At 39.3% G+C, this 23,964-nt stretch overlaps 1 protein-coding gene across 1 annotated transcript in view; it reads left to right on the plus strand.

Annotated features, from left to right (window-relative positions):
- Positions 1 to 23,964, plus strand: part of DNAH3 (dynein axonemal heavy chain 3) — a 107,543-nt gene that overhangs the window by 16,353 nt on the left and 67,226 nt on the right. The window contains exons 8-24 of the mRNA XM_073362223.2: positions 1,444 to 1,639; positions 2,703 to 2,828; positions 6,408 to 6,603; positions 7,628 to 7,807; positions 8,691 to 8,827; positions 8,975 to 9,080; positions 9,682 to 9,860; positions 11,103 to 11,287; positions 12,570 to 12,693; positions 13,384 to 13,537; positions 14,624 to 14,768; positions 15,982 to 16,193; positions 16,466 to 16,557; positions 18,397 to 18,511; positions 19,149 to 19,265; positions 22,497 to 22,676; positions 23,824 to 23,960. Of these exons, the coding sequence (XP_073218324.2) occupies positions 1,444 to 1,639; positions 2,703 to 2,828; positions 6,408 to 6,603; positions 7,628 to 7,807; positions 8,691 to 8,827; positions 8,975 to 9,080; positions 9,682 to 9,860; positions 11,103 to 11,287; positions 12,570 to 12,693; positions 13,384 to 13,537; positions 14,624 to 14,768; positions 15,982 to 16,193; positions 16,466 to 16,557; positions 18,397 to 18,511; positions 19,149 to 19,265; positions 22,497 to 22,676; positions 23,824 to 23,960 (2,581 nt within the window). The remainder of the gene's footprint in view (positions 1 to 1,443; positions 1,640 to 2,702; positions 2,829 to 6,407; positions 6,604 to 7,627; positions 7,808 to 8,690; positions 8,828 to 8,974; positions 9,081 to 9,681; positions 9,861 to 11,102; positions 11,288 to 12,569; positions 12,694 to 13,383; positions 13,538 to 14,623; positions 14,769 to 15,981; positions 16,194 to 16,465; positions 16,558 to 18,396; positions 18,512 to 19,148; positions 19,266 to 22,496; positions 22,677 to 23,823; positions 23,961 to 23,964) is intronic.

The following is a 23,964-nucleotide window of genomic DNA, read 5'->3' on the forward strand; positions in this document are numbered from 1 at the left end:
TGCAGCTAGTGAAAAAGAAGTTGATGAAGACAGTGACGTAGCTGGTGTCTCAAAGCCTCTCACAGGGACAGAGATCAAGACCTGTGAAGTAGCCCAGTCAGGCAAAGAGCTAGGCGTTGTCTTGACAGAAGCAGCTGTGGAAGGGAATGAAAGAAACTGATTAGAACAGCTGATCTGATGATATGCTAGTGGTTCTCTAGGAATAATGAAGAACTTGGGAGATACTATTGCGGGCAATATCAGATTGTGTTTAAGCCAAGGAGATCTTCTGTGAGGCAGCCCCCATGTCAGATTCTCTTGGTATATGAGGTTGCTGTGAAAAAGATGCTGTTTCAATTCCTCAAAGTGCTTTTCAGGATCCTGAATGCACCAGGGATGTGTCAAAGGGTATTAAATCAACTAACCCACATTCTGAGAACTGAACACATCCTCAATATTTAGATGACTTCATTTGTTTCCATAAAACATGGGATGAACATCTGGGAGGAGTGGAAAGGATTCTCAAGCTTTTTAAGGAGTCAGGATTTAAACGTGTGGGAAATAAATATCAGTTTGCAAGGAATCACATCACCTTCCTAGGACATGTAGTCAGTGAGAATGGGTTGGAGCCCCAACCTCAGAAACTGAACCTTATAAAGGACTGGAAAGTTCCTGCAAACCTGGAGGAGATACAGCAGTTTGTAGGCCTCTGCAGATTCTACGGGAGATTTGTAAAAAAATTCACAGCTCAGGCAGCAGCATTACATCAGCTATGTGACAACAACTTTTTCTGGATGGAGGAATGCCAATAAGTCTTTGAGTCACTGAAGGAAGGACTTCTAATCCATGCTGTGCTTAAATTCCCAGATCCATCTCATCCATTCACAGTATCCTGTGATGCCTCAAAGGTTGCTGTTGGACTTGCTTGTGAACAAATTGACAAGTTTGGTAGGTGTAGACTGGTGGCCTGTAGAGGTCGCAAGATAAATGAGCGGGAAACCAAGTATTCAGCTGTGGAACTGGAGTGTCTGGCTATTGTGTAGGCCCTCAAGGCCTATCACCCCTCTTTAGTAGGTACGGAATGCACAATGTACACAGACCACGGTGCCCCCTTACAAAGCACATCCCAGAAGGATGCCTGTGGAGATGGATTCACAAACTGTCAAGAGGTAGTCTGTGGAAGAGCTAAGAACAGAATCCAGATCATCTGAGTCCCAGGCCTAGGGCCTTACCCACCAGAGGACCATCGCTCTTCTCTTAGTTTGCTGACATAGTTAGTTAATAATGGTCTCAGATAAAATTTTATTACCGTGTTATGTTAATTTAATTTTAAATACACGTAAGAGTAACAAAATTATATTGTGTAATGACAGATGTTTGGTCTGGCACCAGTGTGCAGTAATGTATATGTGTGGTTTTTAGCAATGCATTCAGTCTTATAATCATTTATATGATTTGTTGTAGTTGATTACATCTTGATGGATCCAGCTGAGAGAGAAAGACTCTTTATTGGAAATATCCCACGTGCTTTTCCTCAGAGAGTGATTCGTGCACCAGTCCCATGGCATAGCATTTACCAAGAAATAAAAAGCTGGAACGAAAACCATCTGTTCATAGTGAATCCAATGATGCTTATATTACAACACCTCTGGTTTACCGAGTAAGATGTCTTGCTTACTGTCTATTGGTTAGAGTAATTATTTGTATCATGATTTATTTTAATGATTTTTTAGTTCTTGCATTGCTGTGTCATCTGGACACAAGACATTACATTAAAAGCAAGAAACACTGAATCAGCAAGAAACTTATTGTTTCTTCTCATAGTAGGACACCATTTGAGACCCAAGGTACATGCTTGGATGGTTAATCCTTCGTGCTGCTGGGGTTGCTGCAACTACACTTCTCTTTTTAGCATGCTAGCTCGATCAGTCCCTATGGTAAAACACTCCACCCTCAACTTAGAACTCCTAGTCAAGATTTTCAAGTGTCTACTGATTTTTGGTGCTTCCATTTTGGGTTCTCAACTTGACACCTGAACAGGGCCTGATTTGCAGAGAGTGGGCACTCTGCTCTTCTGAAAATCAGACCCCTTTAAGATGTCTCAGGTTGGTGATGCAAAATCACTAGCCACTTTTGAAAATCATGGGCGCCCGTGTGGGGTTATGTCAGATTTGTACGCTATTTCAGCTTTGTTATTTGTATTTAAGTAACATTGCATTCTGTGGTCAGGAATCTAACCTGTTAATTTGTGACTTACTGAACATTGCAAGCTGGGACATGTATCATATTAGGCACTGAACCTCAGTGTGTAAAAGCTGACCAGATTTTGAATTTTTCTTCCTGCAGTTTAGCCAATATGAACACTTATATCTACTTCTGTTAGTGAGCATAGTAAGAGAAGAAACTCTGTCACTCTGCATGTTCATCTTTGGCTGAGTGGAATAATGAATCTGACAAAGAAATGAACCAAATCGTTTTAGGAAAAAGCTATTGTGATATGAAAAAGGCAAATACAAAATGAAATTCACTCAGCCCTGAAAGTTTGCTGATAGTAAAAATGAATCAGAAACATGTAGGGCAACTTATGAAAGAAACAAGTTGTATCAGTGAAAAAGAGTATTCACGTTTTTAACTCCTCATAAGAGCCTCCTGATTATATCCCATTAATTTTACTTTCAATTAAATTAATCACAGCTATCTGAGTTATGTTTTATTTTCCAAAGGTTTAGTGACCTAAGGTTTGTTCGTACAAAAGAAATGCTGTCAGGTGACCTGCCACTGCTGCCCAGTGAATTTGAAGATTTAGTTCGAAGACATTGTATGGAAGCACATGACATTCTTCAGAACAAGTCAGTACTGTATATAAGAACACTAGATGAATAGAATAGTCTTAGAGTGGATATGTACAGGTAACTGCAGTGGGGGAACGCACAAAAATGTGCATCTTCATTTGTTCCTACAAAACTCAATGTTTGCATGTGCAATTATATAAGTGCTAAGTATTACCGCTGACCCATATCCTTCTGTCTTCATGAAAACAAAATTGTGATTTTTTTTTTAATGAAACACCCCAGGAAAACTATGGTAATTTTGCTAGAGTAAGGACTGCATTATGTGGCAGATTATATTATTATATTATCAATAATAATATTATTATATTATTATCACTAGCTGCATGCACAAAAGAATAGTTCGATGCACAATTTACTGGGTTTTTACTTATCCAAAAGGTATGCTCAATGATCAATGGCTCCATGTCTAGTTGGCAGCCGGTATCAAGTGGAGTGCCCTGAGGGTTGGTCCTGGGGCCGGTTTTGTTCAATATCTTTATTAATGATCTGGAGGATGGCGTGGATTGTACCCTCATCAGGTTTGCAGATGACACTAAACAGGGAGGAGTGGTAAATACACTGGAGGGTAGGGGTAGGATACAGAGGGACCTAGACAATTTAAAGGATTGGGCCAAAAGAAGTCTGATGAGGTTCAACAAGGACAAGTGCAGAGTCCTGCACTTAGGACGGAAGAATCCCATGCACCGCTACAGACTAGGGACCGAATGGCTCGGCAGCAGTTCTGCAGAAAAGGACCTAGGGGTTACCGTGAATGAGAAGCTGGATATGAGTCAACAGTGTGCCCTTGTTGCCAAGAAGGCTAACAGCATTTTGGGCTGTATAAGTAGGAGCATTGCCAGCAGATCGAGGGATGTGATCATTCCCCTCTATTCGGCATTGGTGATGCCTCATCTGGAGTACTGTGTCCAGTTTTGGGCCCCACAGTACAAGAAGGATGTGGAAAAATTGGAAGGAGTCCAGCAGAGGGCAACAAAAATGATTAGGGGGCTGGAGCACATAACTTTTGAGGAGAGGCTGAAGGAACTGGGATTATTTAGTCTGCAGAAGAGAAGAATGAGGGGGGATTTGATAGCTGCTTTCAACTACCTGAAAGGGGGTTCCAAAGAGGATGGATCTTGACTGTTCTCAGTGGTAGCAGATGACAGAACAAGGAGTTCTCAAGTTTCAGTGGGGGAGGTTTAGATTGGATATTAGGAACAACTTTTTCACTAGGAGGGTGGTGAAGCACTGGAATGGGTTACCTAGGGAGGTGGTGGAATCTCCTTCATTAGAGGTTTTTAAGGTCAGGCTTGAAAAAGCCCTGGCTGAGATGATTTATTTGAGGATTGATCCTGCTTTGAGCGGGGGGGTTGGACTAGGTGACCTCCTGAGGTCCCTTCCAACCCTGATATTCTATGATTCTGTGCGTGCATACTTGCAACTGTGCCCACATTTGAAAAATTGACCCTAAAATCCAGAATGAAGCCTTGTACATTATCATATTTGTATTAGTTTTGATATTAGCAGTGTTTACAAACTGTTGCTGTTCTGGTTGATCATCCTAAGCTAAACTTGATAGGCCAAACTGTGTAGTCAAGGAGGGAGCACTGCAGAATTTTTTCTTGTAAAACTCATGTGCTGTTATCAGAGTATAATATATAAAATATTTAATTTTTAAGACAGTTGAAATCCTGCCCCCATTGGCTTCAGAGGGACCAGATTTCAGATGCAAAGTCCATGATACAGAATTTAGTTGCAGAATAATGATCCCCAGTTGCTACATAATGGCCCAATCCTGATCTCAGTGAAATGCATCAATGAATGGCTTAATTCCCATTGACTTCAGTGGTTCACAGTTAGTCCCTAAAGGTCTGATCCAAAGCCTGTGTCATCAGTGGAATTCCTCCCATGGGCTTCAGCGGGTTTTGGATCAGGCCCTACGTCCTGTGGCATTTGCTATATGGAAAATGTTGAGACAGAGCCAAGGCATTTATCTTTCAGGCAAGTGACATTGATTGTGTGGCAAGGTTCTCTTCCTAAGCCTGTTATGTTTTAAACCTGTAGTACTGTAAGCTTTCACAAACTAACCTAGAGAAAGGACACCATCTGACTGATGAAAGTTTCCAAGCTTTAGGAATGTGGGGCATCCATCCTCACAGGATTTGTTGGCTACATCAGTCTTTTCTAGAGCTTTTCATCTAGGAATGTGCTGTTTTTTTTAAAAGCAGGCTAATAATCTTATTTACTTCAATCCATTCAGAATGAATTAAAGAAATAAATCTTGGAGGCCTTGGGATCTTCAGATGTCTCCTCTGAGCTTCAGAACTTTTTTCTGAAACTGGTAGCATTAGCCTAAGCCATTTGGCCTCCCCTATGTGAAGCATTTGAAATCAGCAGGGCTTGGACTGAAAGCAAGAATGGATGTTTGGTTTAATTCTGCTTAAAGAGGAGTTTGAACGCAGAGCTAGATGTGAATAGGATAGAAATGTCTTTATTTGAAAACTGCTTATTTCTATCTTCAGTTCTCTACAAATCCTGCTTGAGTCCTGTACTTTTCAAAAAGTTCACAGGAAAGATATTGAGCAGCTCAGGCTCATCGACGTGGTACTCCACAGGTCCCAGAGCCTCCAGTGTTTGAGGTTTTTAAATTCATTTTAAATTATTAAAAATCATAGAGGGTCTGGGCAGCTTATTAAAAACAAGTGTTAAACTTGGATGACCCGGACCACGCCCACAGGACCACCATGTTCAGCACTGGTAAAGCTCCAGATCCAGCACAGCACTTGAGCGGGTGCCTAACTTTAACTTCATGTGCAAGCCCCTGAAATTTGAATCAAGACCCAAGGGAAGAGGTAGAGGGACCTGAGTCTTGATACCTCTTGTCAAACACTGGAGCAAATTCAGCTGAAGACAGAGCCTTATCCTGCCTCTTCTTTCTCACATTCTCTTCCCTTTCTATCTGTCTTCCTTCCCCTTGGTTCTGTCTCTTTCATTCCTTAGCTCCCTATTCATCTCCCTTTCAGACTGACTCCTCTGTTCCTATTCCACTGCAGTCGCCCCAAAAAGTCCTCCCATCCCTTGGGATGTGTCATGTCACAGACACCTGTATCAGCTCCCCCACCTCCACTGAGGCTCCAAGCATAGGCCAGTGGAATTGGTGTCAAAAGCCATTTCACACAGGGCTGCCATGAATTTGCCATTGTGGTTTTTATGAGTTTAAATTCTAAAATTTAACTCTAAAAATAATATCATATTTATAAAAATCCAGCTGAGGGGATTGAAAACTGTATCACACTGAAAATTGTCATGCTAGACCAAACTCTACTTATCTGGTTTTGTGTTGATAGACTAGCACTGTGGAACACCCCCCCCCCCACACACACACACCGCCACCAAAGTAGGCATCCCCAACTCAAGCAATCAATATCTTCAAGGTTTTTGGTCCAGCTTTGTTTGACCTTCAATTAAAGACCAGTCTCTTCTAGACAGCTGAGTTTTGCTGGTTCCTTGGGTGACTGCTTAGTGCAGGTTTCATTACATACAGCACATTAAGTCTATAGGGTTTTTAAATGTTCTGTGCTTTTTGTTTTATTGTAGGTGGATCCCAACTTGTGCATCCCTCTTTATTGATCAGAAGGAGATGTGGCTTCATTTGGCACCCCAGAGTGACTATGATTCCCCTAAGCAAATTGAAGAGTATTTTGCTTCTGTTGCAAATCTCATGTCATTACAGCTACGCGAGATGGTTATTAACTCTTTGGAAGACCTCCTGGCATTTTTTATGATATACAAGGTATATGGAATGAAATGGGTTGCTGTTGTTTCTTTTCATTGTGATGTAGAAATAGGAATCTATACATTCCTCAAATCAAATACCTTTTCAGGGGTAAATGCCCAGGATTCCTCCTGCCTTCCAAACTTATGGCCTGATTCTGTAAAGCCATGCTGGTATTCAGTAGGACTTCTTGTGTGATCAAGAACAATTCACTTGTGTAAGAGTTTGCAGGATCAGGACCATAATTAGCAAGTTCTAAAAGTTTTCAGCTATTGATGTGCATTGCTGTAGTTTTGCTGTTTAGATAGGCTCTGATCTAGCAAAGTACTTTAGCACATGTTTGACTTTAAACATGTAAGTAGTCCAATTGAAGTCAAAAGTGCTTCAGTGCTTTGCTGATTCTGTCCCATAAAATCATATGTGTGTACAGGCAATAACTACTTATTAATATATGTGGTGCTATGACTCCAGCATATGAGTGCCTATCATTTCTTCCCTTCAGTAACATGGTTGTGTCAGTAGTTAAGTATCACCCAGGATCTGCTATAATCAGCTACGTAAAATATTTGTAAATAGCACAGATTTGGCTGGATTATGGCAAACAGCCACAGAAGCATATTGACAAAGTGTGGAGCTGCACCCGCCTTGTACTAAGGTTTGCATTTGGATGACGATGATTTATGATTTGTACTGCAGTAGCTCCTAGATGAGGCCCCCAGACATTGTGCCAGGTGCTGTGCAAACAATTGGGATGCAAACAAAATAATTAAAAGCTAAATAATTAAAAATGATCATCACTCATTAGGGGTTTGATTCTGTGAGGTGATCAGGGCTCTACTTCCATTGAATCAGTGAGGACTGTGCGGGTCAGTACCTTGAGAGATCAGGCTCTAGATCAGGATGAAGATACTGGTGGTGCAGTGTATTAAAAAGATCTCAGTTTATGTATGGGATTTTAAGTCATTTTTGAATGACTTTTGAGTTGTGCATGTTATACTTAATTAGTTCAGCATTTATTGTTTTTGTGCTTTTTTCCCTTGAGGATGGGAATGACTTTGGAGAACCATATCAAGAAATGCAGTTCTTTGTCCCTCAAATACTAATAATGAAACTCAATGTGGAGGAACCCAAAATTGTGTTTCAGCCACTTTGGAAAGATTGTTGGAATTTAATCTACTACTGTTTCATGGAGATCCTGCGGAGTTCGGAGGGACTTCTGAAGGTATAGGGTAAAAGAAGGGAGATGGGCTGTATTGTGCAGAGAATGCTGCATGCAGAATGAAACCTATAAGTCAACCTTCAGCTAATAAAGTGATGAGTGTGGTATAAAAACTCCGATACAGAAGACAAACAGAGTTACGTATGGGTAGCTGGCTAAGCTTTAGTGATTATAGTAGAGAACATAGAAAGGATTCCTGCTCACATCCAAGCTGCTTTATTGCTTTGGTGTGATCTCACATACTGTTCAGAAACAAGGAATATGTGTTGTCAAGTGAAAGCTATTCCAACAGTACAAATAATTATTACCTCTGCTCTCTGCTAATTTTCTTACAATAACAGATTTTTCTACAACTATTCTAAGTGGGAACACTTTGTTTTTCATGACAATTGGAAAAGTGCAAATGTTCTGATTATGTTTTCCCATTTATTCCATTCTATTATATAAAAGTGTCCTCTGGGATTCTTTAATGTTCCTAAGTAAAATGTTCATAAAGTCGGCCCAATTTTTAAACACAGGCTCTAACAGAGCATCAGAATCTTGCATTTGAGTGCTCAAATCAGTATTTAGGAATGTAAATGCCAATGCCTAAAAACATACTGGATGCCACTGAATGCCTGCTCAAGTGCCTAAATTTGTGATATTTGAAGTCCAGTGGCCCACTTATTCTGAGCTTACTCCTGACTATGGTCCTGTTTCAGCAAAGCATCAAAGCATATTCCTAAAGTGCGTGTTTAATTGCTTTGCTGAAGCAGGGCCAGTGTAGTGCAGGATGCTGTTTCTGCCAGATCACTAGATAGGTAGAATTCTGCACTTCTAGCCATGGTGTGAAATGCCCTTGCTTTTCCTGTAGTATGCTGTATTTGTGTTGTGGGGTTCCTTCTAGGTAGAAATGCAACTCTTTCCAGAATTAAAAAAAGATGACGCCACTCTTCGTACAGTGAAAGTGGATGAATCTTTGGTTTCAGAATATGTGAACAAAACTGCCAGGATATTTGATAGCAACATGGTTGGTCCACAGAAGTAAGTTTTTGCTTTTAACTTTGATGCTTATCTAGATCCACCAGCATGTTAAGGCAGCATCAGTGTCATTTTTGCATGTTTACTTCCCATTGCCATGAAGCCTAATTTGGGGATCTTGTGTTTGATTTACAATCTTCTGTGTTTAAGGTACTTAAATGTGTACAAGAAATACAGTGATCTTTTGAACAACAATGCAGAACAAGACATTACTGATTTTTTGAAGGAAAGCCATTCTCTAGATGATTTCACTAAGGTAACATCTAATAGTATTATTATTACTAATCACTCATACAACAGTCAACATTTACATGGCAGTTCACAGACACAGATCACAACAAGTTTTCCACCCCATGCTTTCTAGTCTAAGGGCTTGATACACCCTTGTAGGTACAGAGGAGTGGGGACAATTTACATCCACCCTTGCCTCTAGGGCAGCTGTGCCAGGTTATGCTGGGGAGGGCAAAGCTATGTTCCATGCAGAGTCCTACTAGCGGAGGCTGTCCAGAATGTGTACTGGATCAGCACATCCTCTCTTTGTCCCTCTGCTCCCCTCTCCTTAGCCAAGCCCACACGCTTTCTATGCTGCTCCTGCTGGGCTGGAGCCCTGGCTGAGTGCAGTTTTTGCAGGTAACTTGTGCCATGACACCCATGTGGACTTTTCATTATTGGGGACCTCCCGCTGGGTTCTGGGGTTGGGAGTGATTTGAGCCCTAAATGGGTAAACATGGATTGTTATTTCTGTTTAAAATATATTATCCACCTGGTGGCTGACAGATAATTCTTTGCCCTCATGTAGCATTTCCTATCTGTAGAGTCTAAGGAAACTAATAGGATTATTCTTTTCCCTGTTGTAGAAGATTGACAATTTAACAAAACTGAAAAAAGAAATAGCCTCCATGCATGTCACCGTCCCTCTCGCCATGTTCTGTCTGGATGCTTTAAATCTGAATGAGGAGCTTTGCAATCGGGCCCAAAATCTTAAAAATAAGCTGATTCAATTTGAAGTGGATGAAAACAGGGAGTTAAATAAGAGGTACATATATGTGAGAATGCATGGCTATCACTAGATTTGTGCATTGATGCGGTATATCAGTGCCTGTGTAGATTCCTGAGATAAATTTTATTCATCTGCTGGATTTTTACAGGTATATCTACAGGCTTCTGTAAATTAACACAGCATTTCACTGGTTTGCAAGGACTCCATGTTGTGCATGTAAAGTTGACCTGAAATGTTCTTTAAATAAATATTTTTTTAAAAAAAAGTTCCTGAGTTAGGTTCTACCTGGATAGATCTGAAAGTCACAATGAAAATATTTGACAATTATTTCCTTTTTTACTGACTTGCTAGAAGTTAAGTTAAGGGTTCTATATTTCCCCTGCAAGAACTAATGCCCAAATAAAGCAGGGTAAGGACCACAGTTCCCTGTTCTGCATATCGAGATGTCTTTTGCAAGAAAGACCTGGGCCCTGAACTCTAGTTTTAGCCAGTAAAAAGTTTACTTTACTATGAATTTAGCTTTAATCTACTGCATGCATCCAATGAAGTGAGCTGTAGTTCTCAAATAAATTTTTTAGTATCTAAGGTGCCACAAGTCCTCCTTTTCTTTTTTTGGTATAATTGTGCTTCACTTGAAAGAAATCCCTTTTCTTGTGAGTAAATATGGATGGTTACTCTTGGAATTGGGTTGAACTTGAAGTGTCTTGAGTACTGTGCATGTATGGATAACAAAAGTGCTTAGTCCAAACCTGAAACAAGAAAACACATTGTTGGGAAATGATATGTAATGGGTGTCTTTTTTGCTTCTGTATGTTTCCCATTTTTGTCCATGTTCATTTTTTGGGTGGTAGTTTGAGGATCTCTGGGTAAATCTTATCTTTTTGCCTAAATTTCATGCAGGATGCTTAGTTCTGTAGATGTCAGGAGAATAAGTGAGCTTCTGATTTCTGCACTTAAGGATGCCTCTGTATGTAAGAGTTCAGCTCTTGAAACAGAACATTCTAATTGTGTGGGAGGGAGCAGTTAACATAGTGTGTTAATGCCAATTAATGCCAATTTAACAAGCATTCTACTGTACGGATTTATCAGTCCTTGAAAGAGTGGTAGGATGTTGGAATGCCCTTAATTAATGCATGTCTGTTATGTGTATTAATGAGAATATCTTGTTTGTAAAGGGGCATTAGTATCCTTTGACATGCAATCTGCATTAATGAGATCCTGCACCACTCTTCATTAATAATAATCATAATTATGTGTCTGCTTTCTTTTTTGTTGTAGTATTTGCAATCAATACAACATAATTGCAGACAAAGTCAGTGAGGTGCCTTTGAACACTGAAGAGCTGGTAGAGCTTACAGCATACTTAAAAAAAGCCAGTGAAGTTACTGTTTTTAAGCTGAGACGTGAGATCTCTGAAGCAGCCTACAGGCTGGAATTCTTGATGGACTATGCTGATCTGCCTTGTATGTTTAAAAATATGGTATATAAAAGTGTCCCTGGCAAAAATGTGTATATGTATGTGTCTGTATACACACACAAATATATATGTATATATGTATATTGCTACTGAAAGGTTCCAAAAAAGGCAAATGGCAAGACAAAAGGATTCTCTAGAGGGAAAAGATGTGTAAATGCAGGAAGATTCCCCTCTCCCCTCCTCTGCCCACACATTCTTCCTTCTCTATGATCTCTCGCTGAGAGATCTATGAACTGAGAACTCTTTCAGAGAATTTTTATAATATGTGCAATGATTCAACTAACATTCTTCACCACTGTATTGGCAAAATCAAGTAGCCTGGTTATTTATTAAAGATATTTCTGTCAGTTTAATAAATTGCTGCAAGGGTTTTGAGGGTAACTAAAAATAGTTTAGAAATGAAAATCAGTGCTCATCTAAGGGCTTGTCTATGCCTGGACATTTAGGACACTCTTATTCTGGGATAAGAATATCTTTCTCTGATTTAGTTTATTCCACTTAGCTAAATTATACCAAATAGCTATAGCAGAACTGTTATTTGGAATAGCTATGCTGGTCAGTTTCTCCCACGTAGTCAAGGTTTCATGCAGATAATGCAATATTTCTGAGCTGATGTCAGTATTTTGTCCTACCACTAAACTATTTAAGGAAACAAAGTTAAACAGCCAAATCCACATCTGGGCTGTTTGAAGGTATCTATTTAAGTACCCTTGAACTTCCCAGGCCACATCTTTTAATAGGCCATATCTGAGGTCCTTACTTATCTTTAACATAATCCTTACTCAGGAAAATTTTCCAGTGGAGGGTTGAATAAAAACTGAGTAGCACCAGCTCACGTTTTCATGATACTGGCTTTGTTTTTGTTTTGCCGTATTTGAATTTTATCCTTTTCAAATCATCCGTCTCTTTTGAAATGTAGAAGAGCAAATTGGGGTAGCACTGGCATAAATGAAGGTAGAAACAGACTCACAGTTTGCCAACCAACTATAATAATTTTACATGAGGATCATGCTAGGTCTGATTTTGAGACCAACTTGGTCTGCAGTTTTACTCCCACAAAATTACAAGTGAAAACAATTTGAAATGCTAAATGACACCCCAGATTATTTGTGCTTGCAACATTCCACTCACAAAAAAATGGATGCCACTTTTTTAAAGATGTGTCACTTTTTCCTAAATGTAGTCTGAACAGTTCTGCTTACTCTTCATAATGACTACTTGGTACACTGCTCGAAGGATAATTTCCAAAATGTTTTTTTTAATTGTAGCTGAGGACATAAAGCTGAATAGTACTGTTTTTCACTGGCCGGAACAGATTGAGATAATCTTTGAAAATAGCAGAGCCCAGTTGTTTAGCAGGAGAGATCATGCAGAGGTTTCTCTGGTTAAAAGGTATGCTATTAAAATAGGACATTCCCTTGAACTAGGAGTTTAAACTTAATTAAGCAAGAGAAATGAAAAGGCTTGGGACCAACAAAAAGGGAGGTACTGTCAAGTCAATGGAACTGCTCGTGGGTGGAAAATCTGTCTTCTAGTACTGTGGGGTTTTAAACCATGTTTCAGAAAAATATCACTAAGCAGGATGGGCTAGATTTTTTCCCTGTCCCGGAATAAGTCTAATGGATGGAAGGAAGGATGATGCTATGATTTTCATAATTTCATCCCATTATTCCTAATTACACCCCCATATACTATGATAAAAATGTTATGTTCTCTCCTTGTTGTTTGTACCTTTCATACATCTATATGTGGTTAGTAAAAGGCAGCAAGGACTAGTCGACTGAGCATGGGACTAAATTTTAAAATGAGTCCTGAGTTCTAATCCTGTCTCTAGCACTAATTTACTGCATGGATATAGGCAAATTAATTAACCTTTGTGTCTCAGTTTCCTCATCTGTGAAATGGGAACCTCATAGGGCTGTTGTAAGGATTAATTAATTAGTATATGTTTGCAGGGGCATCTTTACTTACAAATCCTAAATTTTGAGGTTAGATTTCACTTGATGATGCCCTTTGTAATTTAAAAAATAACCAAAAGCCTGAAAAATGTAATATTACTGAGCTATCTTTGACTCTAATTAGGTGTGCCCAGTTTGAGGCATTACTTGAAAGTTATTTCAAAGAAGTAGAAAGTTACAAGAAACGGGATGTCATGACCATCGAAGAAATGAAGAATAATGTTGAGAAATTTAATGAGCTGGATAAGAATCTGGATAATGCACTAGTGGAATTTGAGGCAAGTAATTATCACCTAGCTTAAGTGAAAAGTTTGTTTGTAATGTGTGTTAGGTAAGATAGATGCTTAGGTTCATATCCTGTTTTTTCATGGTCATAGGCACATATCTTGGAGTTGGCTTTGAATAATTTCCCCAAGTTCTCAGACATCTATTGGCAATATCCTGCCATTTCCATTACTATTGCTGTTTATTAGAGTTGGTTTGAAAAACTGGATACTCTTGACAAAAAATTTAATTAGAAATTCATTTCTTGTGGGTTTTTTTCTCAAAAATTTGAATTTTAAAATTTTTCTATACCTGCATCATCCTCTCTGCTGACAAATCTGGGTCCATGTGGAGGCAGGGCTTCCTCAATGTCTAAGAATAGAGGGAGAAACATGTACAGAGATGGCTCTTATCTCTGAACATGGCCTCTAAAGCACAGGGCTGGGACTCAAAAGTTCTAGGTTCAGTTTCCTGCTCTGCCACAGACTTTCTATGTGACCTTGGGTAAGTCATTTAATCTCCTTGTGCTTCAGCTCCCCATCTATGAAATGGGGATAACAGTACTTATTTTCTGCCAGCCTTTCTCTCTCTTTTTTATGTTGATTGTAAGCTCTTTGGGGCAAGTTTATGGTCTCTTACTGTGTACATGTACAGCACCTACCACCTGGTCTTGCTTGGAGACTTTGAGTGCTATTGTAATGCAAATTAATGAAAATAATAATCATAATGGATAAAATTTACCAATATACTTAAGTGACATAGGATCCTAAGTATGCATGTCACTTCTGAAAATGGGAGTTAGGCTCCTGTGTCTCATTGAATGTCAATGATATTTGGGCTCCTAAAAGTCTATGACATTTTTTAAAATGAGATTTAAAGTCATTAGGGTCAGATTTTTCAAAGGTATTTAGGCACCTAAAGAGGCTGATAGGTGCCTAATGGGATTTTCAAAAGTCCCTTGGTGCCTAACTCCCTTTAGGTGTCTAAATACCTTTAAATATCTGACTCTTAAGCCCAATTAAAAATGTTACCCAATGTTTCATAATAGGATTCTTACATAATAATTGGACTTCTTAATGGAAATATTTTTTTTCTTAAAGGCTATTAATAAAGAAGAGGAGTTACTTGAGCGGGAGAAGAGCCAGTTTCCTCTACTACAAACTATAATTGTAAATAAACAACCCTTTGAGCAACTTTGGGTAACAGCTTACAATTTCCATACTAAGTCTGAGGAATGGATGAATGGTGAGGACAAGAGCTGGATGAAATATTTCTCACAAAAAGTTTATATGATGAAATTTACCAAGTTTGAGTTGGCTGAACTTCTGTAGAATTCTGTAGAATTATAGCCAGCGATCTTTTGAGAAGCAACTGGGACCAAAGCCCTAAGTTCCTGATATTGAATCTGTTTGTCATACTGATTTGCTGTGTGGTCTAGGGCAGAGGTTCTCAAACTGTGGTCCACGGACCACCAGTGGTCCGGAAGCTCCATTCAGGTAGTCCACGGATAGTTCCCTTTAAGATGCACGCCTGGGTAGCTGCACACAAGAGAATGAAGGGCCACCCACCTAATTAGTGGGCTCCACTGATTAGGTGCCTTGACCCTGGAAAAGATGCACATGTCATGTGAGGTTGTGGTCTTGGGGGGGGAATAGGGAGTAGGTGGGAGGGAGCAGTGGGGTGAAAAGAGGGGGTGGGGAGAATTTGGGATGTGCAGGGCTGCGGTGGCCAGAGAAAGAGGCGATTTTCCCCAGCTCCAGGGCTGTGGCTGCCGGGGAAAGATGGCCCTCCTTCCCAGCCTCAGCTCTGTGGCTTCTGCTGCGGCTGTGGGGAGAGGGAGAGACCCCTGCTCCTTCCCAACCCCAGCTCTGGAGCTGCCGCTGTGGGGGAGAGAGGGCACATCCATCGCATTAGAAAGGTAAGGCTACTGATATTAAAATATGAGTTGTGTGCTTTTATTTGTAGAACAAAAAATGTTTAAGTCTTTTTTTATATAGCGCTTTTATCCAAGGTGCTTTACAATAGTTAGCTAACAGTAGAAACATCTGGAAAGGTCATTAAGTGGTCCACCAAGACAGACCCTCAGCAATTTTCAAGTGGTCCGTGGGAAAAAAAAGTTTGAGAACCACTGGTCTAGGGCAAGTCATTTAATTGCTCTGCATCTCCGTGTCCCTATCTATAAAATGAGAATGCTATTACTTACTTACTGAGTTGGTGCAGCTGTTGCAAAGATTAATTAGTGGCTGTGTGTAAAACATTTTGAAGAGGTAAAGCACTGTATATAAGTGCTAAGTATAATTGTGGGCTTGGACCTGGGGTTATTTTAAGGTAGATTTGGGAATTTATCTTGTTCGCACATTTTCCTTAAAGGAGAATGGTAACAAATACCTATAAATGAATCTTTTTAGTGATAACTTGCTGAGATCTTCTTGCTGGCCTTTTCTAATTATACATGCAGGATCTCTCCAGGACTTGAATTCTGAAGAAATTACTGAGGAAATTGGAAATATGTGGAGGACAATGTATAAACTAACTAAGACTTTTGCAGACCTGCCTGGACCTAGACGCTTAGCAGAAAATGTGAAATTTAAACTTGACAAGTTTAAGCAGCATCTTCCCATCCTGTCTATTGCCTGCAATCGCGGAATGAAGGACAGACATTGGGAGCAGGTGCCACAGAAATACATTTTAAACAATGAAAACATTCTACCACGATAAGGAAATCCACTCAAAATTTACCACATGATGGTCCAATATTGAAATCCTTAAAGGTGCAGGCAAAACTCCCTATGACAAAGTGGGAGTTTGGCCTGCGGGTAAAACTACAGAACTGGGGGAAATTATGTTGGTTTTTCTTTAACTTTTATATCTTACTAGCTACTTGATAAACGCTGCTTACAAATTTATGTGATGATTGTGCTTATTTTTTCACTTATTTTCAGATCAGTGAAATAGTAGGATATGAAATAAGACCTGATGAAAGTACTTGCCTTCTAAACATGTTGGAATATGGATTATCAAAGTATATTGAAAAGTAAGAAATATATACTAAATCTAATTCCTTAAAATCAATTAGTATATTTTATATGCTTTCATAATCAGATATCAAATTCTAGTGTATTGAGGCTTATTGGATTGTTATTATTATTATTATTATTATTATTATTTTATTTTATTATTTTTAGAGTTTTTAAGGCCTTTCAAATTTTCACTGCTGAACTTTATCTACTAAGGATGGCATTTTCAAAAGAGCCTAAAGAGCACAAGCCCCACTGAAAAACAATGGGACTTGTGTTTCTAAATTACTTAAATTCAATTCACAATCCTCCCCCCCTCAAATCTCTACAAAGCTTTAATTTACAACCAAGCAGCAGCATTATATCATAGTGATTATCAGCAATAACTTGATTAGTTTGAAAATATAAAAAAAAATCCTTGAAATATATGCATATGCACTGTGGGGGAATAGCAGATGGAGCGGTGATTCTGGAATGGCCAGAAAATGTCTAGGTTATCAGTGAATTATGCAGGTAATTCCTAAGAAGAGACAATAAAACATTCACCACACTGTCATGTATTTGTCTTTGCCACATATGTTACAGTAAAACTATTTTAGACAGTTTTAAAACATATTTTTGGTACTATTTTTATTACATTCTGTATCTCTGAAGTCAGGTACCTCGATACCCAGTGTCCATCTTTCAGGAATTATTGGCCTGTTTTCTAGTTACCAAAATTGGGTATATGCTTAACTTAACTTAGATTGTAGGCTCTTTTGGGCATGGGCTGTGTTTTTCTTCTGTGTTTGTATAGCACCTAGCACAATGGGATCCTGGTCTTTAGGCACTACCATAATAAATATTTTTTTTTATTATGAATTAAGAAATATATGTGAAACATGCATTTAACTGACCACTTTTGTATGCAAATACTGGGCTGTAATACATGGACACTTCAATGGTATGTGCAAGTCTGTAATTTTTCTCACATGTTTTCTCACCTAATTGCCTTTTTCCTTCCTGCATTGGAAGATTACTCTCATTCATTCATTCATTCTCCTGCTTGTGGAGTGTAGAGTACACACTTTGTAGCCCCAGTTTCCAGAGAGCCCAGTTTCCTGCTCTATGTTAAGGCTGAGGCAGGTGACATCAGAAGCCATGACATCCCTCCAGCATTTTGGCAAAGCCGTCCACAATGTCTTCCCCTCCAGCTTGTGTTGGATCAAACACATATGGCATATGGAGCAGATAGCCAAGCTATCTGAGCCAATATTGAGTCACTTGGGAAGACACTAGAGGCTGGTTGGTCCGGTGCCTGACATCCTCATTCGTAATGCGATGAAACCATCATATGCCTTCAATACGTCATTGCTCTTTCATCTCGAAAGCATCCATCCGGTGCATTTGCATCTCTGTGGTGGCCCAGGTTTCAGAGCCATACAAAAAAACAGAAGCCACTGCTGCTTTACAGATCTTCATCTTACTCTGAAACTCAGACCTCAGTGGTTCAGGAGTCAAGTTAGCGATCAGTATTACCCCAAAGAGCCACAGTAGTGTGAATTCATTGTTTCATTCACAGCAAAATGATTGACCAAGTATTATTTTATCAACTACAATTGTTTAATAACATAGTAAAAGCATCCTGATTGGTTAATAACTCAGATTAGTTAATAATTAAATGACAAAGTGTTTTAATATCATGTGCTGCAAAGAGCCACAGGAGACACATTAATGAGCCACTTGTGGCTCATGAGTTTCAGTCTGAGTATCAGTGCTCTAAATGATATTTATTTATTCACAATCTTTTCCTTTTTCTCTTTAGAGTGTTGAGGGTTTTTTGCAATGTAGCTAAACCAAATTTCATTTTAATCTAGACTGGAGCCTATTGGAGCAGCAGCCAGTAAAGAATATTCATTAGAGAAATCCATGGACAAAATGAAATCGGAATGGACCAACATAAGCTTCAGTTTTGTGAAGTACAGGGACACTGTGAGTATACATCAAACTAACAAATGTGTTGTTAAGTAGAATGGGTCTGAGTCTGCCTCACACTGATTCAGCAAAATAGTGGAATTATTCCTGATTTACAGTGGTATAACTAACTGAGAGGAGGAGAATCAGGCCCAACAGACCATGTGAAGTTACCAAACTATCTATTTTAGGTACTTATATGGCTTCCAATGTCATAGTATCTGAGCATTTCATAATCTTTGACATATTTATCCTCACAGCATCCTTAGGAGGTAGGGAAGTGGTGTTATCCCTATTTTACAGATGGGGAACTTAGGCAAAGAGAGATTAAGTGACTTGCTCAAGGATGCAAAGGAAGTCTGTGGTAGAGCAGGGAACTGAATCCGACTCTCTTTGAGTCCCAGGCTAGCACCCCAACCACTGGACCATCCTTCTTTCCCAACTAAGGTAGCGTCTCTGTGGACATTTTGGAAATAGGGGCATACAGCAGAGATACAGTCCATCTCTTCTGGTATGTTACAGGTGCTCATTTGCTTCCATCCACACCTTACAAAGACGGGGAATTACAGGCTAAATTTTTGGGAGTAAAATAGTTTTAAGATCAATGAATCAGAACAACTGTCATTTGCCTTAACAAAGTCTGATATATTTACAGAATACGAGTATCCTGTCAGCAGTTGATGATGTCCAACTTTTGCTTGATGATCACATAGTTAAAACGCAGACTATGTGTGGCTCTCCATTCATCAAACCGATAGAAACTGAATGCCGGGTAAGGAGAAGCTGGTTTGACTGAGTTAATACGTCTCTCATAATATGCTTTTCTCAAGTGGTTTGTGGTATTTTGGCATGAGAAGATGTTAAAATATAAGCTTGAGCTGTTTCTAAAGAACTCAAATATTCATACTGTATTTTCAAAGAACGATGAGCTACTGGTTTCCAAAGAAGCATATGCAAAGCTTGCCAATATGCTGAAGGAAACAGTAATAACAAGCCAGTCACTATATGCATGTTTTTTGAGTTGTTTTATATTTTAGGAATAGGTCAGTTGCTTTAAACAAATTCTGCTAAATTGTGTAATGAGATGCAGCTCTGTCATTTGTGAGAAATAATATATTTGTAATCTTTTGGCATTACCATAAGATTTTCAAAGTTATTCTACCTGTTGGTCCACCACTCCATACAGATATGATTTTATGGTAAGCTGATGAAACAAATCCCTCCTACAAGTAATTCATTGATGAAAAGAGGAGTTAAATATAATGATTTCCCTAAAGGAAGCTTCCACAGAAAACAGACTTTTCCCATCAATATTTGATGGTAATTTGAAGGCTGTTCTAACCTAATTCTCATGACTTGTCAACACTTCTAAACCTTTAATTCCATCCATTCCTTAGGACATTGGCCGTGATCCTAGCAAGAGCTGAGGGCAGAGGGAGCAAATGCTACTTTAATTTATAGCTACCTGTAACAGTCCCCAAGGGGCTGTATGGCAGCTGGAGATTGCTGAAACACAATACAATCTGGCCACACCTCTTCCATTAATACATTCCTGGCATACCCTTTACAAAGGGATCTGTGAGAGGGTTTGGCAAGGAAAGAGGGCCCAGTCCTCCTCTTCTTACTGAGGGCTTGTCTACACTTACATTTTATAGGTTTCAGAGTAACAGCCGTGTTAGTCTGTATTCGCAAAAAGAAAAGGAGTACTTGTGGCACCTTAGAGACTAACCAATTTATTAGAGCATAAGCTTTCATGAGCTACAGCTCACTTCCTCAGATGCATATCGTGGAAACTGCAGCAGGCTTTATATATACACAGAGAATATGAAACAATACCTACTCCCACCCCACTGTCCTGCTGGTAATAGCTTATCTAAAGTGATCATCAGGTGGGCCATTTCCAGCACAAATCCAGGTTTTCTCACCCTCCACCCCCCCACACACAAATTCACTCTCCTGCTGGTGATAGCCCATCCAAAGTGACAACTCTTTACACAATGTGCATGACAATCAAGTTGGGCTATTTCCTGCACAAATCCAGGTTTTCTCACATCCCCCCCACCCCCATACACACACAAACTCACTCTCCTGCTGGTAATAGCTCATCCAAACTGACCACTCTTCAAGTTTAAATCCAAGTTAAACCAGAACATCTGGGGGGGGGGGGTAGGAAAAAACAAGAGGAAACAGGCTACCTTGCATAATGACTTAGCCACTCCCAGTCTCTATTTAAGCCTAAATTAATAGTATCCAATTTGCAAATGAATTCCAATTCAGCAGTTTCTCGCTGGAGTCTGGATTTGAAGTTTTTTTGTTTTAAGATAGCGACCTTCATGTCTGTGATTGCGTGACCAGAGAGATTGAAGTGTTCTCCGACTGGTTTATGAATGTTATAATTCTTGACATCTGATATGTGTCCATTTATTCTTTTACGTAGAGACTGTCCAGTTTGACCAATGTATATGGCAGAGGGGCATTGCTGGCACATGATGGCATATATCACATTGGTGGATGTGCAGGTGAACGAGCCTCTGATAGTGTGGCTGATGTTATTAGGCCCTGTGATGGTGTCCCCTGAATAGATATGTGGGCACAATTGGCAACGGGCTTTGTTGCAAGGATAAGTTCCTGGGTTAGTGGTTCTGTTGTGTGGTATGTGGTTGTTGGTGAGTATTTGCTTCAGGTTGCGGCGCTAAGGTGCCACAAGTACTCCTTTTCTTTTTACATTTTATAAAGCTTTAACTTGCTGGCTCGGGGGGTGAATTTGAGCACTTTAAAGGAAATGTGAGCGCTTTAAAGCGCTAGTGTGGACAGACTCTGAGCGCTGGGAGACCTCTCTCCCAGCACTCACGTGTGACCACACTCACACTTCAAAGCACTGCTGCAGGAGCTCTCCCGCGGCAGCGCTTTGAAGTTTCTAGTGTGGACGTAGCCACAGGCAATGCACCCATTGACTTCAGTGAACAATTTGGCTGTCAGCAGTGTAATACTGGGTCAAAGTTAATGAATATTCAGATATTTATTGTGGGTGTGGAGCAAAATTCAGAAGATCTCTGTGTTTCTCCATTCTTTTTAAACTACGTCATTGGTTTTCATAAAGACTCATTTTGAGTGTGTAAAATAATGTGCTACTCTGCCCACATGGCTTGTGTCATTTCATTGTCAAAATTATTTCAGGGGGTTTTATCTGATACAAGAGACTGATTATTTTTGCAGCAATCAAAGGGATATTAGTCCTTAAATTACAATTTCATTATAGTTTGCGATGTTATCATAGCCATGCTGGTCCCAGGGTATGAGAGAGACAAGTATGGGTGAAGTAGTATCTATTACTGGACCATCTTTTATTGGAAATACAGTATTCTAAAGATTGCCCTGGAAAACTCATATGCCTCCTTTGATGTGGCTGTTGAGTTCTTTTTGTAAATGTACGTATTTGTTACTTAAAGGAGTTAACTGAACTTTAACTTGGCTGCCTAGTAAGGGTAAAAATAGAGGTATGTTGTACAAACGAAAAAGAATCCATTTATAGAGAGTATCTCTGAGCACGTCTAGAGGCAGTCACTCATGACGAAGAACAATACTTTCATCCAGAGGTTTGAAACGGTGGTGTTTATCTCCTGAAATGAACTAACTTACAGTCAAACAGACAAAAAGTCCAATCTTGTGACCTTACTTACATGAGTAGTCCTTCTTCACACAAGTAGTGCCAATGGGACTGCTCATGTGAGTAAGGAATAAACACATGAGTGAAAGATGCATGATCAGCCAGCCCATGATTTTTTTTTTGTAAGTAGTTCTTTCATGCAAGAGTATAATATTACAGGAAAAGTTCTTAAGTTGGTTTGTGTTCAATCTCATATATACTGATAATGAAGAACTGTAACAGAGAAAATATTGCATTAAAATAATCCGATATTTTACCCTCTGTTTATTCTGCTACTCAATGTACAATTTAAAACAATTGTTTGCAGACCATACATGTTAAATGTTCTGTTTACAGGCATGGGAAGAGAAGCTTGTTTCAATGCAAGATATTTTAGATAGCTGGTTAAAATGCCAGGCAACATGGCTTTACCTGGAACCAATTTTTAGTTCAGAAGACATTATAGCTCAAATGCCAGAAGAGGGCAGAAAGTTTGGAATAGTAGACGCTTGCTGGAAAGACATCATGACACAAACAGTAAGTATTTGCATTTAATAAAGTGCAATTTATGTTTGTTTATATTTCATCAAATTAGTTTTAAGTAAGATAATTTGTCTGCTTATCCAGAGTCAGAGATTCAGATTTCAGTCACTGGAACATGGAACACAGAGCCCAAAACACTGTTAATGCCTAGTCTTTTAGCAAAAATGGTAGGTAAGATTACCTACCCTTTTGAGATTTCTGTAGAATCTAGACACCACATAATAAATTACCGCTGATCCTTTCACATTAAAAGGAGTAATAGCAGAGAGCAAACACAACTCTGAGGACAAGCACAGAAGAGGATAAACGTAGGGTGCTAAAGGTGCATTTCATAGGACTTGCACTCCTATTTGTGAATGAACAAATTACTATAAACTGGCCATCATTAGGCTTGAAATTAGACAAAGGTTTCTAACCATCAGAGGAGTGAAGTTCTGAAACAAGGTAAACAGTGCAGGCAAAAAAACCTAACTGGCTTCAAGACTGATCTTGATAAGTTTATGGAGGGGATGGTATGATGGGACTGCCTATGATAGCATGTGGCCCATCAGCTGGGAATTTTTCGCCTTCCTCTGCAGCGTGGGGCACGTGTCACTTATACTGTAAATGGTAAATTTTCTGTAACTTTAAGTCTTTAATCCATGATTTGAGGACTTCAGTAACTCAGCTGGAGGTTAGGGGTCTATTTCAGGAGTGGGTGGGGTTCTGTGGCTTGCAATGTGCAGGAGGTCAGACTAGATGGTCATGATGGTCTCTTCTGAACTTAATGTCTATGAATCTGTGACTGCTGAAAGCCCAAGACATAGCTGAATGTCCATACAAATAGTGATTTGCTCTCCAAATCAGTATATGTTTGAAAAGATAGTAATACCTGTGGATGTGATCCTATAAATTTTTCACAGGTTACAATATTGTTGGTATTGTTTAATCTCGACAAAGCAGTGGTCTTAAACAGCAATAACTGTCAAATACTGCATATATATTTTCCTCATTTGAAGACATTCAACAACCAAAGCAGTTTCCATGCTCTGTAACATATTCTGTAGCCTTCGTTATCACCAAATAAAAATAAAATGAAACAAACTGACAAACCAAATGTGAACTTTTTAGCTGTTTCTACACTGTGTTTCTTTTTATAAAGGTGAAAGACACCAGGGTACTTGTAGCAACTGAGCAATCCAGGATGTTGGAGAGGCTTCAAGAAGCAAATGTTCTCTTAGATGATATCCAGAAGGGGCTGAATACTTATTTGGAGAAGAAAAGATTATTTTTCTCACGGTAA

The sequence above is a fragment of the Lepidochelys kempii genome, chromosome 10 (genome assembly GCF_965140285.1).
Source record: "Lepidochelys kempii isolate rLepKem1 chromosome 10, rLepKem1.hap1, whole genome shotgun sequence".
Taxonomy (NCBI): domain Eukaryota; kingdom Metazoa; phylum Chordata; order Testudines; family Cheloniidae; genus Lepidochelys; species Lepidochelys kempii.